Consider the following 16,767-nt stretch of genomic DNA (forward strand, 5'->3'; position numbering starts at 1 on the left):
ATATCAGGTGTTCCCCAGGGAAGCGTCCTGGGACCTCTGCTGTTCGTGATCTATATAAATGACCTGGGTGACAATCTGAGCAGTTCTCTTAGGTTGTTCGCAGATGATGCTGTAATTTACCGTCTAGTAAGGTCATCCGAAGACCAGTATCAGTTGCAAAGCGATTTAGAAAACATTGCTGTATGGTGTGGCAGGTGGCAGTTGACGCTAAATAACGATAAGTGTGAGGTGATCCACATGAGTTCCAAAAGAAATCCGTTGGAATTCGATTACTCGATAAATAGTACAATTCTCAAGGCTGTCAATTCAACTAAATACCTGGGTGTTAAAATTACGAACAACTTCAGTTGGAAAGACCACATAGATAATATTGTGCGGAAGGCGAGCCAAAGGTTGCGTTTCATTGGCAGGACACATCAAAATAAAATAAGAGAAATCAGAGCTCTAACAGAAAGGTTTAGGTGTTCGTTTTTCCCGCGCGCTGTTCGGGAGTGGAATGGTAGAGAGATAGTATGATTGTGGTTCGATGAACCCTCCGCCAAGCACTTAAATGTGAATTGCAGAGTAGTCATGTAGATGTAGATATTTTAGATGTAGATGTAGATATTTCATGATGGTGAAGGATGACTGGAATGGGAGATGGCGACTCCTCTAGTTATCGATAGAGGAAGAATAATCAGCGAATAAGCAATAAGTAGAAGGTTATGTCCCGACGTTTCTGAAGTTGTATAGGTCAAAAAAAGAAACGACACACAATGAAAGAATTTGATGAGTCATTCAAGATAAAGAGCTTCACAAATTGAGCCAAGTCATTAACGTGTTGGCCGCCTATGAAGGAAGTTATTCGGCTTGCCATTATTTGATATAGTTGTTTGACGTAATCCTGAGGGACGTCGTGACAGATCCTCTCCAATTGTTGCGTCAGATCGTCAAAATACCTTGACGGTTGGAGGGCCCCACACATAATGTTCCAAACGTTTTCAGTTGGGGAGGAATTCCCCGACCTTGCTTACCCAGGTAAAGTTTGGCAAGCACGAAGACAAGCAGTAGATACTCTCGCTGTGTGCGGGCGGGCATTATACTGATGAAATATAAACCCAGGATGGCCGGCCGCAGCGGTTCTAGGCGCTTCAGTCTGGAACCGCGTGACCGCTACGGTCGCAGTTTCGAATCCTGCCTCGGACATGGATGTATGTGATCACCTTAGGTTAGTTGGGTTTAAGTAGTTCTAAGTTCTAGGGGACCGATGACCTCAGATGTTAAGTCCCACAGTGCTCAGAGCCATTTGAACCATTTGAAACCCAGGATCAAATGCCATGATGGGAAACAAAACGGGGCGTGGAATACCGTTGACATACCGCTGCGCTGTAAGGGTGTGGCGGATGGCAACCAAAGCGGTCCTGCTATGAAAATAATGGGACCGCAAAGCATCACTCCTGGCTGTCGGACCGTCTGGTTGGTGACTGTCAGGTTGGTATCTCACCACTGTCTGGGGCGTTCCAGACACGTCTTTGGACTGGAATCTCATTAATTGGAATAGAATTGTCCTGAGTTATATGTCCCGCTTCGAATGACCAGCGAAGAAGTGTCTGGAGACGCCCCAGACAGTAGCGGTATAGCAACCCGATTGCCACCCGCCATATGGCCCGACAACCAGGAGAGGTCTGGGGCGTCGTTTCATGTCATAGCACGACCCTTTGGTTGTCATCAACGACATCCTTACAGCACAGCGATATGACACGGTATTCTACGCCCCGTTCTGTTGCCTTCCACATTTCAGCTCGTTCGCTCGCGGCAAGAGCTTATACTGTTTGTCTTCGTGCTTGTCGAAACCTACCTGGGGTAGCAGTGTCGCCGGACATCTCCCCATTTGACAACGTTTGGAGTATTATGGGTAGAACCCTCCAATCATCTCGGGATTTTTACGATCTAACCCGCCAGCTGGATGGAATTTGGGACAATATGTCTTAGGAGGACTTGCAACAACTTTATCAATCAATGAGAAGCCGAATAACTGCATACATAAGGGCCAGAGATGGACCAACACGTTATTGACTTGCTCAATATATGAAGCTCTTTCTCCTGAATAAAGCATCCAATTTTTTATGAAACTGTAAACATTTAATACAATGTAGGCTTTCACGGGCTGTGTTGTCTTCAGTTAAAACTTCCGGGCTGACAGGCCGTGGTCGATGTATAAAATTTCCACCTAACGTTTCGTCTCCATCTGCGGGAGACATCTTCTGAGGTCTTCCGCCTATTGCCACTGAGGTACTCTCGCATTTATAGAGCGCATAGAGGTAATTAAACGGGTGGATGGGACGCTGGGCCACAAGGTATATAGAAAGAACACTCACACGGATCGATACCTCCACAAGGAATCAAACCATCATGCTAGGCAAAAAAACCTTGGTGGACAGAGCCAACAGAATCTGCGAGCCGGCTAACTTACAAGATGAACTAAACCATTTACGGTCAGCCTTCATGAAAAACGGATATACCAGCAAGGAAATTGATCGAGCCCTCCATCAGAGAAGAAAAGAAGCCAGAAGTCCAGAGCAACAACGGTCACCTACCGTTCATTGATAAAGACACGGACCGTATCGAGAAAGTTCTGGCCAAGTATGGGATCGAAACAATCTTCAGACCCACCAAGAAGATTAAGGAATATTTAAGAACCGCAGCTGGTAGAAGCGGCCGTGCGGTTCTAGGCGCTTCAGCCTGGAACCGCGAGACCGCTACGATCGCAGGTTCGAATCCTGCCTCGGGCATGGATGTGTGTGATGTCCTTAGGTTAGCTAGGTTTAACTAGTTCTAAGTTCTAGGGGACTAATGACCTCAGAAGTTGAGTCCCATAGTGCTCAGAGACATTTGAACCATTTAAGAACTGCAAAAGACGCCCGACACCCCGTAGCAACACCTGGGGTATACAAAATTCCATGCAGTTGTGGACAAGTGTATATTGGAACAACGAGAAGAACTGTAAACACCCGCTTAGCCGAACATAAAAGAAACTGTTGCTTAGGAAACATGGAAAAATCGGCCGTAGCTGAGCATGTTTTTCGAGATGGGAACCACGAAATTAAATTTAGTGAGACACGCGTTCTAGCGCTAACATCCCGTTATCATGAGCGCATGTATAGAGAAGCAATAGAGATTCGCAAACAGCATAACAATTTTAATAAAAAAGAGGAAGTTTTAAAGTTAGACAAAATATGGTTGTCGACGTTGTGCAAGCAGAATGATAATCGATTATTCTTAATCGAGAATGATGACGCCTCCCAAAGATGGGCACACCGTCGGCATCACGTGACGAATGGTGGTGCCCCCTATGCGTTATATAAATGCGAGAGTGGCTGGAGCCTCAGTGGCAGTAGCCGGACGACCTCAGAAGAGGTCTCCCGCAGATGGAGACGAAACGTTAGGTGGAAATTTTATACATCGACCCCGGCCTCTCAGCCCGGAAGTTTTAACTGAAGACTGTAAACATTTGTTTGTTCGTACACATACATCTATCGATTTATGTCCCATTCGGATAATTCCTTATTTGTGCGCCTTTTTTTAGTGTTTACTTTTTTCTTTTAGAGTGTATTTCAGTGCAAATACACATTGCGCTACGCAGAGGCGGGAATTTAGTTTGAAACTGTGGTACTGTACTTACGGTTGGACGCCCTCGACGTCGAAGTAGTGGAAGCGCAGACGCACCCGCTGGGTGCCGGCGCCGTGGAAGAAGTAGTGGCACTCGGTGTCCCTGGGGTACAGCCCGGGGAAGTTGGGGCTGGTGACGTAGCCGCTTGTCGCCTCGCTGCTGTTGAAGGCGAAGCCGCACGGCCACTCCGACAGCTGCCGGCCGCCGCCACCCAGCACCCCGAAGTCTGCAACAGCCGACAGTGGACCGCTGCGAGAGCGCCGCTACAACAGCGCAGAGGATACAGTGGTGTCGGCATGGGCGGGTACTCCGCGATATTTGTTAAAGCCAGCTGAGAGTAATAAAAGTGGGATGTGAACGGAAAAAGAAAACAGCACAAGTGCGAGTAAGACTGGGGCTCTGACGATTCCGTACAAACTTAATTATCTGTATGTCCATTTTTTCACACTCTGTAAGTCCATCTTTTCACAGGCGGTGTCGGGACCTCAGCTGTTCAGTACAGAATGTCAAATCAAACACCTTCCAGCCGTCTGAGTTTCCAAATTGTTATTTTGGCACTGAGCACTATGGGACTTAACATCTGAGGTCATCAGTCCCCTATAACTCAGAACTCCTTGAACCTAACCAACCTAAGGACGTCACACACATCCATGCCCGAGGCAGGATTCGAACCTGCGACCGTAGCGGTCACGCGGTTCCAGACTGAAGCGCCTAGAACTGTTCGACAAATTGTTATTTTATTAGGTTACCAGTTTCGGCGATGCATTATGCCATCACCTGCCGAGAAGGCAGGTGGTATTTGAAGTAATCACTATCTCAAAAATTTACGGATATGGTTTCTAATAACTTCTGTTTCAAAATCTATTTAACTGGTAACTGATTTCTGATAGCACTTTTGCTTAATTTGATTTCACTCACTGATCACTGGTATGTAGTAAAGTAATGATACAATAAATTATTAAATACAGTACTGACAAGATTACCTTAATTTTCGAGAGTAACATTTCTAATTTCAGAAAACGATTGAGGAACAAAACATGAATGGCAACATTTGAAAATGGAATTCGGAAACATGTAAAACCTCTTTTACAGGGGTGATTAGCTGCATATGTCTGAAGAGTGTTCGAAAGGAACAACACTTCCCCCTACGCTAGAAGTTATTCCCTAATGTCTATTAAAACATGTCCCACATTCCAGACTCTTTTTTTGTCAGTGTCTTCCATATGCTCCTTTCTTTGTCGATTCCGTAGAGAACCTCCTCTCTCCTTATTTTATTAGCACACTTAAATTTTCAACATCTTTCTATAGCACCACATTTCAAACTGTCTGATTCTCTTCTTTTCCGGTTATTCACTGCTATACAACGCTGTGCTCCAAACGTACATTCTCTCAAATTTCGTCCACAAATTCAGTCCTATGTTTGACACATGTAGCATTCTGTTAGCGAGGTATTCTTTCTTTTCAATTGTTAGTTATCTTTTCATGTTCTTCTCACTTCATCTGTCGTCTGTTATTTGGTTTTAAGACTTCTCATGGTACCAAAATTTAATCAAGCCATCTACTTAATGGTCCTCAATTTTAATAACTTTCTCACTGGTGTCATTTCTGCTACTCCTAATTATTTTCACCTTTCTTCGATTTATTGTCAGTCATATTCTGTGGTGATTGCACTGTTCATTCTATTCTTCCTTCACCACACTGTCATGGATATCCGTTCACTGTGAACTTAAATTTCACTACCGAAACATTTTTTTAAAATTCCCGTCATTGCTTACACATGTACCGGTTGAACAGTAGAGGAGAAAGACTGCTTGTCCGTCTTACACTATTTTTAATTCGAAAACTTTTCTCTTTGTTTATTTCCTTTGTTCTCTTTTGGAACTTGCAGATTTCTAAATAGCAGATCTTTCCCGATACCTTACTTCTAATTTTCTGAGCATTTCTTAGATCTTGCAGCCTTTCACACTGTCAAATGCTTCTTTTCTGTCGACAAAATCTTGTGCTCGTAAGTTAAATATCCTAAAATCTTGCTACCACAATCAAATGCAACGTCGGAACAGCTTCTCTGGCGCTTTTATCTTTTCTAAAATCAAACTGATTGTCATCTGACACATCCTTTCCATTGTTCCATATATTATTACAGTCAGCCACTTAGATGCATGTTACTTTAAGCTCTGTATGCGGTACTCACATGTACCTGCCATTGCTATAACCAAATTGGGTGGACGACATGTTTCAGGAAGTCCCTTTATTTTAGGAGGCCCGAAGGACAGTTATGTCACTTCCTTATCTGATATAAAACTCTGTTAAATTCTGACTCTAATACTGGGTCTCCTATGTACTCCTAATCGACTTCGATATCTTCTGTCGCATCTTCCTTTTCGAAGGGGGATTCAACGCGGTTAATTCCATCGAAGAAGTTTTCCCAGTGGAAGACACCGGGCTCTTATTCGGCAGGTGGTGGTTCGAATTCCGGGTCCGCAGCTCGTGGACTCACGGTCGCGTTCTCGGTCTCGGGTTCGATTCCCGGTGGCTTCAGGGATTTTCACCTGCCCCGAAATGACTGGGTGTTTGTGGTGTCCTTATCATTTCATCATCATTCCTGAATGTGGCGAGTTTGGACTGAGCAAGGGTTGGGAATTTGTACGGGTGCTGATAACTGCGGAGTTGGGAGCCCCACAAACCAAACATTATAATCATCATCATCATCATCCACATCATAGAATTCCGGTGCAGCTGTGATTTCCTTCAAACTCTTAGTCAGAATGCAGTGTTCTCCTTCCCCAATCCGTCTGTGACCACGTGATGGTCTTTTTTTTTTTTTTTTTTTTTTGGGTCATCAGTCTTCTGACTGGTTTGATGTGGCTCGCCACGAATTCCTCTCCCGTGCTAACCCCCTCATCTCAGAGTAGCACTTGCAACCCACATCTTCAATTATTTGCTGGATGTGTTCCAATTTGTGGTTTCATCTACCATTACTACCGTGTACAGCTCCATCTAGTACCATGGAAGTAATTCTCTGATGTCTTAATAGATGTCATGTCATCCTGTACCTTCCTCTTATTAGCGTTTTCCACATAGTCCTTTCCTCTCCGATTCTGCGCCGAACCTCTTCATTCCTTATCAGTCCACCTAATTTTCAACATTCACCTGTAGTACTACATCTGAAATGCTTCGATTCTCTTCTGTTCAGGTTTTATCACAGTCCATGCTTCACTACTAAACAATGCTGTGCTCCAAAAGCACAGGTTCTAGGCGCTTCAGTTTGGAACCGCGCGACCGATACGGTCGCAGGTTCGAATCCTGCCTCGGGCATGGATGTGTGTGATGTTCTTAGATTAGTTAGGTTTAAGTAGTTCTAAATTCTAGGGGACTGATGAACTCATATGTTAAGTCCCATAGTGCTCAGAGCCCTTTGAACCATTTGAACCAAAAGCACATTCTCAGAAATTTCTTCCTCAAATCAAGGCCTATGTTTGATATGGATGCACTTATCTTGGCCAGAAATGCCCTATTTGCCATTGATAGTCTCCTTTTGTTGGCCTCCTTGTTCCGTCCGTCAATGGTTATTTTACTGCCTAGGTAGCAGACTTTCTTAACTTCATCTACTTCGTGACCATCAGTTCTGATGGTAAGTTTCTCGCTGTTCTCATTTCTGTTGCTTCCCATTACTTTCGTCTTTCTTCTCTCAATCCATATTCTGTACTCACTAGATTGTTCATTCCATGCAGCAAATCATGTAATTTTTCTTCACTTTCACTCAGGATAACAATGTTATCAGCGAATGTTATCATTGATATCCTTTCACCTTGAATTTTAATTCATTACCTGAACCTTTCTTTTATTTCCATCACCGCTTCTTCAATGTACAGATTCAAGAGTAGGGGGGAAAGACTACGTCTACACCCTTTTTAATCCGAGCACTTCGTTCTTGGTCATCGACTTTTATCATTCCCTCTATGCTCTTGTACATTTTGTGTGTTAACCGTCTCTCCCTATACCTTACCCCTATTTTTCTCAGATTTTCGAACGTCTTGCACCACTTTACATTGTAGAACTCTTTCTCCAGGTCGATAAATCCTGCGAACGTGTTTTTTTTCTTTCCTCTTGCTTCCATTATCAGCCACAACGTCAGAATAGCCTCTCGTGTGCCTTTAGCTTTTCTAACGCCAAACTGATCGTCATCTACCGTTTGTGGGACGATAAATCCTAGGCTTGTCCGCCTCGGTAGTCGCGGGACCAGCGCAGCTGCTTGCTAACTGAAGGGGACAGGGATCGATGGCCGGTCGGATCGGAGAATTTCACCGCTAGGAGACCGGGTGTTCTCCTTATCTTCGTATCATAATCACCGACTCAAAAGTCGCCTGAATGGCGTTACATAACTTCGTACCAGGGAACAAGTGTATATTCAGATTAGTCAAAATAATCTTTCACATCGTCTTTCCAATGTTGAGATAGGAGTATGTGCAAGATCCCAAAGCCTTTAAATTTACAAAAAAAAAAAAGAACCTAGTATCCTTATATCTGCTGACAAATCAAATTGAAACGAGATGGGAAGTGGTAGGAGATATTTTTGGGGGTAAGTTCGTTTTCCGACAAGAGGAGGATATATTTCTCTTACTTCACACTTGTTGTTCTGAATGTAGATATATGCACTATATTATCTCGAGAAACAATTTCTACATAATCTACACCCTAAGAAAGAAACACGACACACCACGAAGAAATTATGCGAACAGGACGGAAATCGGTAGATGTATAGACAAACAAGTGATTACAATTTCAGAAAAATTGGTTGGCTCTTTAACCCCAACAATACGGCCTGTATCAAATGCTGAAATTCGCAAAGGCTTTATGCCGTCGTGTCGACATGTCCCCTGTTTACTATCCTCGCCAGCTGCGCTTTCAAGCTGCGCTACATCGTCACACATTCATCCATCGGCCGGCTAAGTTTACAGTTTTGCGTTTACCGTCGACACGTGCATGAATACCAGTTTGTGATCAAATTCCATAACAACTCCGTCGTGTGTCCGGTTTGAGTGACCAGTCTACTGATGGGTTTGATGCGGCCGTCAGTAGTTCCTCTCCTGTGCCGACCTTTTCATCTCAGAGTAGCAACTGCACCCTAGATCTTCAATTATCTGCTGGATGTATTCCAGTCTTTGTCTTCCTCTACAGTTTTTACTCTCAAAACTCCCTCTAGTACCATTGAAGCTATTCTCTGATGTCTTAACAAATGTGCTACCATCTTGTCTCATTTTCTAGTCAATGTTTTCCATATATTCCTTTCCTTGCCGATTCTCTGGAGAATCTCCTCATTCCTTACTTTATCAGTCCATCTCATTATCAACATTCTTCTGTTGCACCAAATCTCAAATACTTCCCGCTACCCAATGTCGGTGTTTCGCCACCACACAATGCTGTGTTCAAAACGTACATTCTCAGAAATTTCTTCCTCAGATTATGGCCTATATTTGCAACTAGTAGACCTCTCTTGGTCAATGCTGGTCGGCTTTTGATATCATCGTTGCTCCGCCCGTTATGCGCTATTTTGCTGCCTAGATAGCAGAATTCCTTAACTTCATCTACGTAGTGATCATCAATCCTGATGTTAAGTTTCTCGCTGTTCTCATTCATGGAATGAAACAGGATATACTTTTGAATCCCTGTCAGCCAGAAAGCCTGTCGCAGAGGAGCACCTACAAATAAGGACAAAGGTCACCAATTAAACGTGCGGAGTCATCGTTAAATGAAATAAAATATAAAGTATTAACGACACAACATCCCAATCACCACTACAAAACTCTAAACAGTCCGGACTTAAGGAAGTGCCATATATTAGCCCGCAAGAAGCCAGACTGCCTATCTACTTTCATACGGATTCATGTGAAGCACGCCTTTAAAACCAGATCGTTTTAAGTTTTGTAATGGAGATTTGAGATGTTGGTCCTTAATACTTTAAATTTGATTCCGCTCTTTTAATTGGGACCTTCGTTTTGTATTTAGGGTCTCCTCTGAGATAGGCTTTCTGGCTGGCCTAGGATTTAAAAGGATATCCGTTTTCATGCTGTGTGCCAGGGATACACTGTTTTAACATATTTTAAGCTCAGTTATGCATCCTTTAGGGATTCACATTTTAATATAAGTACATTTTTTTTCTAAGAATTTCTCTCAGCTCTGTTTAGCTTTTCTTATTGTAATAACGTGGATAGCTGTTATAATCGATTTATAATTTTGCAAATGCACCTGAAGATGAGACACAGGTCCTGAAACCGGTTGTGATTTTCTTCTTAAATAAATAACTTTTACAACTGTAGCGGATTTTGTCATTGATGGTGACATAGCATATTACTCACTACAAAATCCTGTACCTGAATAATTAATGATATATTTCAAATACCTGTACTATATTACACAGCACTTAAATGTGTAGAATGCGAAATATTTACAAAACACAATCTTATGTCTAACAACAACAACAAAAATTGTAAAAGATGGCGGAACTGCTTATGGCTGTTTCTACTGCGCATTCTTTCGTGTGATTTTAAAGTCAGCCACTAGACTGAGGTACCGAAAAAAAACTATTGTCTTCCTAGCTACAATATCATCTAGGGCCAACAGTATCCCTTACTATTCGACACTAAAAATGTTAACGATAACAACTAATCTCCATATTTACAAGAAAAGTTTGTGACGGTGTCACGAACATTGAGAAAGATCATGGGTAAGAAACTTACTACCTCTCAAAGCAATTTGTCTAGAAAAACGTTTCGAAATGTGTTTGAGAGCGGAATTCACACGACATAAAACACAGAAACTGATACAAGACTATGTGCCGGATGTGACAGCATTAGTAAGGAGGAGGAGATTTGAATGAGTTGAACATTTTGAGAAGAGTTTCCTAATAAGAGAGCTGCAGGCGAAACCATGAGGAAGGTGAGACACAAATACTGGAATGATTTGCTCGGAAACACATTACAAAATACACTACAAAAGAATTCTCTTTTCAGCAAGAGGGATGAATAAATATTACAAACTGTACAGAAGTTCGAATTCTAGTGTTCAAAACTGAAATGTTACTCGATCTGTGACGGTATTTGTTGGTGGAAGAGAATAGACAACAAATAAATTAACGATGTTTGAAAAACAGAGGGTTTGATTTCAGCTGAGCGATCCCCATATAGAAAATAAAGAAATCCTTACAATATGTATTCAAAAAGTTTCATTGCCGAGTTATAGTCTTCAAAACAGTGATCTTCACCAGGATGTTTTTCTTCCTGTCGGTAGTTGGCTTTCCAAAAGTAAGTTTTTATAGCCAAAGAGTGGCGAATAATATGGTGTGTTATAATCCTGACAAAACCAACCTGGTTTCAGAAAAAAATTTGTTCCATTACGTATTCAACGCCCCTCGTATTTGTTAATAGACTTAGGGGGAAATCGTACAAAAATTAAGCATTTGTCAAGGATCTCACTTCTTGCATTTTATAACCTTGCATAATTCAGTCGTGCGGCTCGCTGGTACTCGCACAGAGTGTTTTCTGATCGACGAGTAGATAGAGGTGGCCCAACTACTTTTCCTCCACATCCTAACTTGAACCGTATCTATTTCTGTTTGTGGCGTAGTTTAAAACCATTGCTGTATTCGTCCCAGTGCCTGACATGGAATCCCTTCGGCTTCTAACTGTGGGATGTTGTGAGGAAAAACGCAATACTTCTGGAATGTGCTCGTGTCCGCAGGCTGGAGATGGACGTTTTGAGTATCTTCTGGAAAGCCAACTACCGACAGGAAGAAAAACATCCTGGTGAAGATCACTGTTTTGAAGACTATAACTCGGCAATGTATTCAAAAAGTTTCATTGGAAATGGAAAAAAGAACACATTGACACCGGTGTGTCAGACCCACCATACTTGCTCCGGACACTGCGAGAGGGCTGTACAAGCAATGATCACATGCACGGCACAGCGGACACACCAGGAACCGCGGTGCTGGCCGTCGAATGGCGCTAGCTGCGCAGCATTTGTGCACCGCCGCCGTCAGTGTCAGCCAGTTTGCCGTGGCATACGGAGCTCCATTGCAGTCTTTAACACTGGTAGCATGCCGCGACAGCGTGGACGTGAACCGTATGTGCAGTTGACGGACTTTGAGCGAGGGCGTATAGTGGGCATGCGGGAGGCCGGGTGGACGTACCGCCGAATTGCTCAACACGTGGGGCGTGAGGTCTCCACAGTACATCGATGTTGTCGCCAGTGGTCGGCGGAAGGTGCACGTGCCCGTCGACCTGGGACCGGACCGCAGCGACTCACGGATGCACGCCAAGACCCTAGGATCCTACGCAGTGCCGTAGGGGACCGCACCGCCACTTCCCAGCAAATTAGGGACACTGTTGCTCCTGGGGTATCGGCGAGGACCATTCGCAACCGTCTCCATGAAGCTGGGCTACGGTCCCGCACACCGTTAGGCCGTCTTCCGCTCACGCCCGAACATCGTGCAGCCCGCCTCCAGTGGTGTCGCGACAGGCGTGAATGGAGGGACGAATGGAGACGTGTCGTCTTCAGCGATGAGAGTCGCTTCTGCCTTGGTGCCAATGATGGTCGTATGCGTGTTTGGCGCCGTGCAGGTGAGCGCCACAATCAGGACTGCATACGACCGAGGCACACAGGGCCAACACCCGGCATCATGGTGTGGGGAGCGATCTCCTACACTGGCCGTACACCACTGGTGATCGTCGAGGGGACACTGAATAGTGCACGGTACATCCAAACCGTCATCGAACCCATCGTTCTACCATTCCTGGACCGGCAAGGGAACTTGCTGTTCCAACAGGACAATGCACGTCCGCATGTATCCCGTGCCACCCAACGTGCTCTAGAAGGTGTAAGTCAACTACCCTGGCCAGCAAGATCTCCGGATCTGTCCCCCATTGAGCATGTTTGGGACTGGATGAAGCGTCGTCTCACGCGGTCTGCACGTCCAGCACGAACGCTGGTCCAACTGAGGCGCCAGGTGGAAATGGCATGGCAAGCCGTTCCACAGGACTACATCCAGCATCTCTACGATCGTCTCCATGGGAGAATAGCAGCCTGCATTGCTGCGAAAGGTGGATATACACTGTACTAGTGCCGACATTGTGCATGCTCTGTTGCCTGTGTCTATGTGCCTGTGGTTCTGTCAGTGTGATCATGTGATGTATCTGACCCCAGGAATGTGTCAATAAAGTTTCCCCTTCCTGGGACAATGAATTCACGGTGTTCTTATTTCAATTTCCAGGAGTGTATGATCACTTTTTTCTCGGTACTATTTTCTAATAAACACTTTGTCCCGTCTGTGGTTTCCACATTCAGCGTATTGATAACATCATGAACATCTGCAGCATTCGTGGGCAGTTGTGGCAGAATTTTGCGCCTAACATTGTAAGTATATTTGCGAAAATTGTTGACATCTCTCTCAGTTATATCTTGTGTATCTTTTCGTTGTAACCTCTGGTAAATGAAATTTGACGGTCTCTCACAATTATCTTCTATGGTTTTTCTCTTTAGGTCAGAAATGATTTCTTGCCTCTGAATTTTGTTCTGAGGCACTTCTTCATGATTGTGCTCTTCTTGACACTCCACGACATCCAGCGCCTCAATAGAAATAGTTTTAACAAAACTTCTGCAGACATTAATGTATCACGTCCATCGCGCTAGACCAGCTTTCAGCTGTTTTTGAGAACCGAACGCGTTACCTTTCAAAACCAACATTTTCCTTCCCTTCCTACTTACTGAAACTGTAAGCTCGTCTGAGGACATGTTCACTCTACAACGATCTGCTGCGAACTGTGAAGTGGCCGCAGGCAGCTGTGTTCATTAGCGCACACAATACTCTGTCAAACTGTGTCAGTTTGGGAGGATTCGGTTCTGTTACCTGCTTACCTACCTGGTTTAGGGAGGATTCGGGGCTGCGTCCGATTTACCGCCCACCTTATAACAGTCTCTCATTGGAACGCACATCTATTACAGACGCAGTTTTGAAGACTACGTATAGTGCGGCCACCTCTGAGAAATTCATGAAAGTGTAGGGGCTGAAGCGAGAATATTCCAAGACGTCCCACAACTAATTCCGCCTATTTTTCAACGGAAATTGGCCTAGAAAAAAATCTGTTGCTCTGCTTATTGAAAGCACCTCGTACATGAGGTCCAGCTAATCCATCACCAATGGTAACAGCTCACATGTTGAACGTAAATGACACTTGCTGAAGAGATGGAACAACTGCAAGTGGGATTTCATGTCCCCTCAGACGCTGATCTTGAATGTTTATAATGCCATCACGTGTGAACTGAGCTTAATATGTATACAGGTGTACCGGTATGAAATGAGCGTTTTTTATGAAAATGAACACTAATTTTGAATTGAAAAGTAAAAACATTTTATTCAAAGTACTGACCATTGCTTTCTATACATTTTGATCACCTTTCTGGCAAGTTGTGGACACCACGACAATAGAAATGTTCGTCTTTTGAAGCAAACCAATCAGACACCCTATTTTCGATGTCTTCAGAGGAATCGAAGTGTTCCTCGGCCAATGCGTGTCCCATTGATGAAAATAAATGGTAGTCGGAAGGGGCCAAGTCTGGTGAATACCGCGGGTGGGGTAGCAGCTCACAGCCAAGTGTTTTGACTGTATCCCTCTTTGTGTGCAGGTGCATTGTCTAGTAAAATAATTACTTTGCCACGTCTTCTGGACCATTCTGGTCTTTTTTCGATCAATACATAGTTCAAATTGATCATTTGTTGTCTGTAGCGATTAGTATTCACAGTTTCACCGGGTTTTAGAAGCTTATGATACACCACACCTTTCTGATCCCACCAAACACAGAACATTGTCTTCTTGCCGAATCAATATGATTTTGCAGTCGATGTCGATGGTTGTCCCAGATTAACCCGTGATTTTTCCCGTTTAGGATTCTTAAAATAAATCCATTTTTCATCGCCAGTAACAATTCAATGCAAAACTGATTTTCTTTCATGTCTTTGAAGCAAAATTTGACAAATGGTTTTTCGGTTGTCCATCTGCCTTTCATTCAATTAATGTGGCATCCATTTTCCACACTTTTGGATCTTTCCCATAGCTTTCAAACGGTCAGAAATTGTTTGTTGTGTAACATTTAGCATTGATGTCATTTGCTTCTGACTCAAAGTATCATCTTCATCCAATACTGCTTGCAATTCGGCGTCTTCGAACTTTTTTGGTGGTCTTCCACTTTCTTCAATTCTTACATCAAAATCATTATTTCTGAACCGTTGAAACCATCTTTTGCATGTTGCTTCTGATAGAGCATGATCACCATATGCCTCGACAAGCATTCGATGCGACTCTGCAGCACTTTTTTCAAATGAAAACAAAAAATTAACCCTTTCCTCAAATCATCTCTTTCTGGTACAAAATTCGACATTGTTAACACGATGAAAACATATGATGATGTTTGTTCCATGACTTGATGTACACTAAACATCTTTGACAGATGTCATACCAATCAAACAAAAAACATTAAGGCTCGTTCATAACAAATGTTCCCTAGCGACGCATTTGTATCTTAACGCTCATTTCATACCGCTACACTTTGTAAATGATACTAAGGCAAGAAAGCTCGTATTTTCTATAGCATACTGGTGCAAGATCCACTGGTAGAACATCACTTGTTAAGGATAATCCGATTGTGGCAGGAACTGTCCATGTTGTAAATGGCGAGGATACAACTAATGCTCTCGCAAAAGTCTCCAGACAGTTGTGTGAGGAACATTCACTTAAAAGGCTAACTTTCGAGTGATGATTGAAGGCCAAAATCCTGTAGGCCTAGAACTGTAAATCTTGAACATTACTTCTCCAAACCATAAGATGTAAGCATCCCAGGAGCGCACAGAAGGCGATGGAGGCACTAGAATATCTTCCGCGCGGGACACCTTCACTGAGGGTACCCCTCCTGGTACAAACAATGATCCAGAGCAGTATTGCCTTCCGCCTTACCGAACATGAAGTGCAGTTCTGTCAGCTCTTGAGTTAAGCTGATGTCGAGTGCTAAACACAACACTCAATGTACACTGTCCTGTTGTCACGGCAACTAACTGTTGAAAGAAGAACTTACCGGTGAATATTACTTTTTCAAAGGCAACGGCTCTGAAACTAAGTATTTCCAAACACTTTTTTCGTATCTATCTATGGAAACATATAGCTGAAATTACGTCCTCTATTTTTGAAACATCGTGTGTATTTAGAAAATAAAAATTACGAAGCACACCTATACGAAAGATCAGTGCTTGCAAGAGTGGTTTTGTGCTAGTCGGGAGTGGTGAGGCTGTTGCTGCCGTGATATTTCGGGAATGAGCAGCAGCGTAGCTGTGGGATGGGTGTTGTCGAGGCTGCGAAAAAGCAAAACCCGAACAAGCGCTCACCGGCGTAATGGGAAATCTGGAGCCAAGTGAATGAATCGCAGGTGGCCGCCGCTGTCGGAAAAATCAGTATCAGATCGTGGAGCGAAATGATTCAAAGAGAAACGTGAAACGGAAAATGGCAAGAGAGCGTCGCAGAGCTTCGATACGCCGTGGCGTTCAGGAGCCACGCAGCGAACTGTTTCATACCAACGAGTGTTGTGTTTCCATTACAAGCTACAGTGGAGATTGTACTCGTATAATTATCTGTCCTTCCCATTCAGGCGAGACAGTGTGGCAGAAGTAAAATTGAATTTCATTGGGTTTTGTGATCCCGAATACCAGTTTATTTGTTCCAGCGGCGATCCTGTGCGAAATAATGTCAGTAACTTTGCATGTTGTTACTTTTTGTGGCCGTCTGTTCAGACTTCAGGAAAAGAACATAAAATACCGAACATAGGAGGGGCAGATAAGTGCGTGAACCAACCATATTGAATATCGCATTTTAATTTTAATGTCTTCTGGCGCGTGGGGTCGACAGTCAAAATGAATTTTTTGGAAATCTCTTTTCTGCCTTTGAACGTAATGTTTTCAGTACACGATTGTAATTTTGGCACTTAGGTTTAAAACAGGGCCCTGGCTTAAGTGGAAAATATCCGGTCATAAAGCTATCATTGAGACACTCGAGGCAGTTGTCGACAACGCTCCGTGG

General features: G+C 43.6%; 1 protein-coding gene across 1 annotated transcript in view; it reads right to left on the bottom strand.

Moving 5' to 3' along the window:
• Positions 1 to 16,767, bottom strand: part of LOC126455916 (suppressor of lurcher protein 1-like) — a 170,056-nt gene that overhangs the window by 76,117 nt on the left and 77,172 nt on the right. Inside the window, exon 4 of the mRNA XM_050091673.1 lies at positions 3,662 to 3,875. Coding sequence (XP_049947630.1) covers positions 3,662 to 3,875 — 214 coding nt within the window. The remainder of the gene's footprint in view (positions 1 to 3,661; positions 3,876 to 16,767) is intronic.

The sequence above is a fragment of the Schistocerca serialis genome, chromosome 2, assembly GCF_023864345.2.
Source record: "Schistocerca serialis cubense isolate TAMUIC-IGC-003099 chromosome 2, iqSchSeri2.2, whole genome shotgun sequence".
Taxonomy (NCBI): domain Eukaryota; kingdom Metazoa; phylum Arthropoda; class Insecta; order Orthoptera; family Acrididae; genus Schistocerca; species Schistocerca serialis.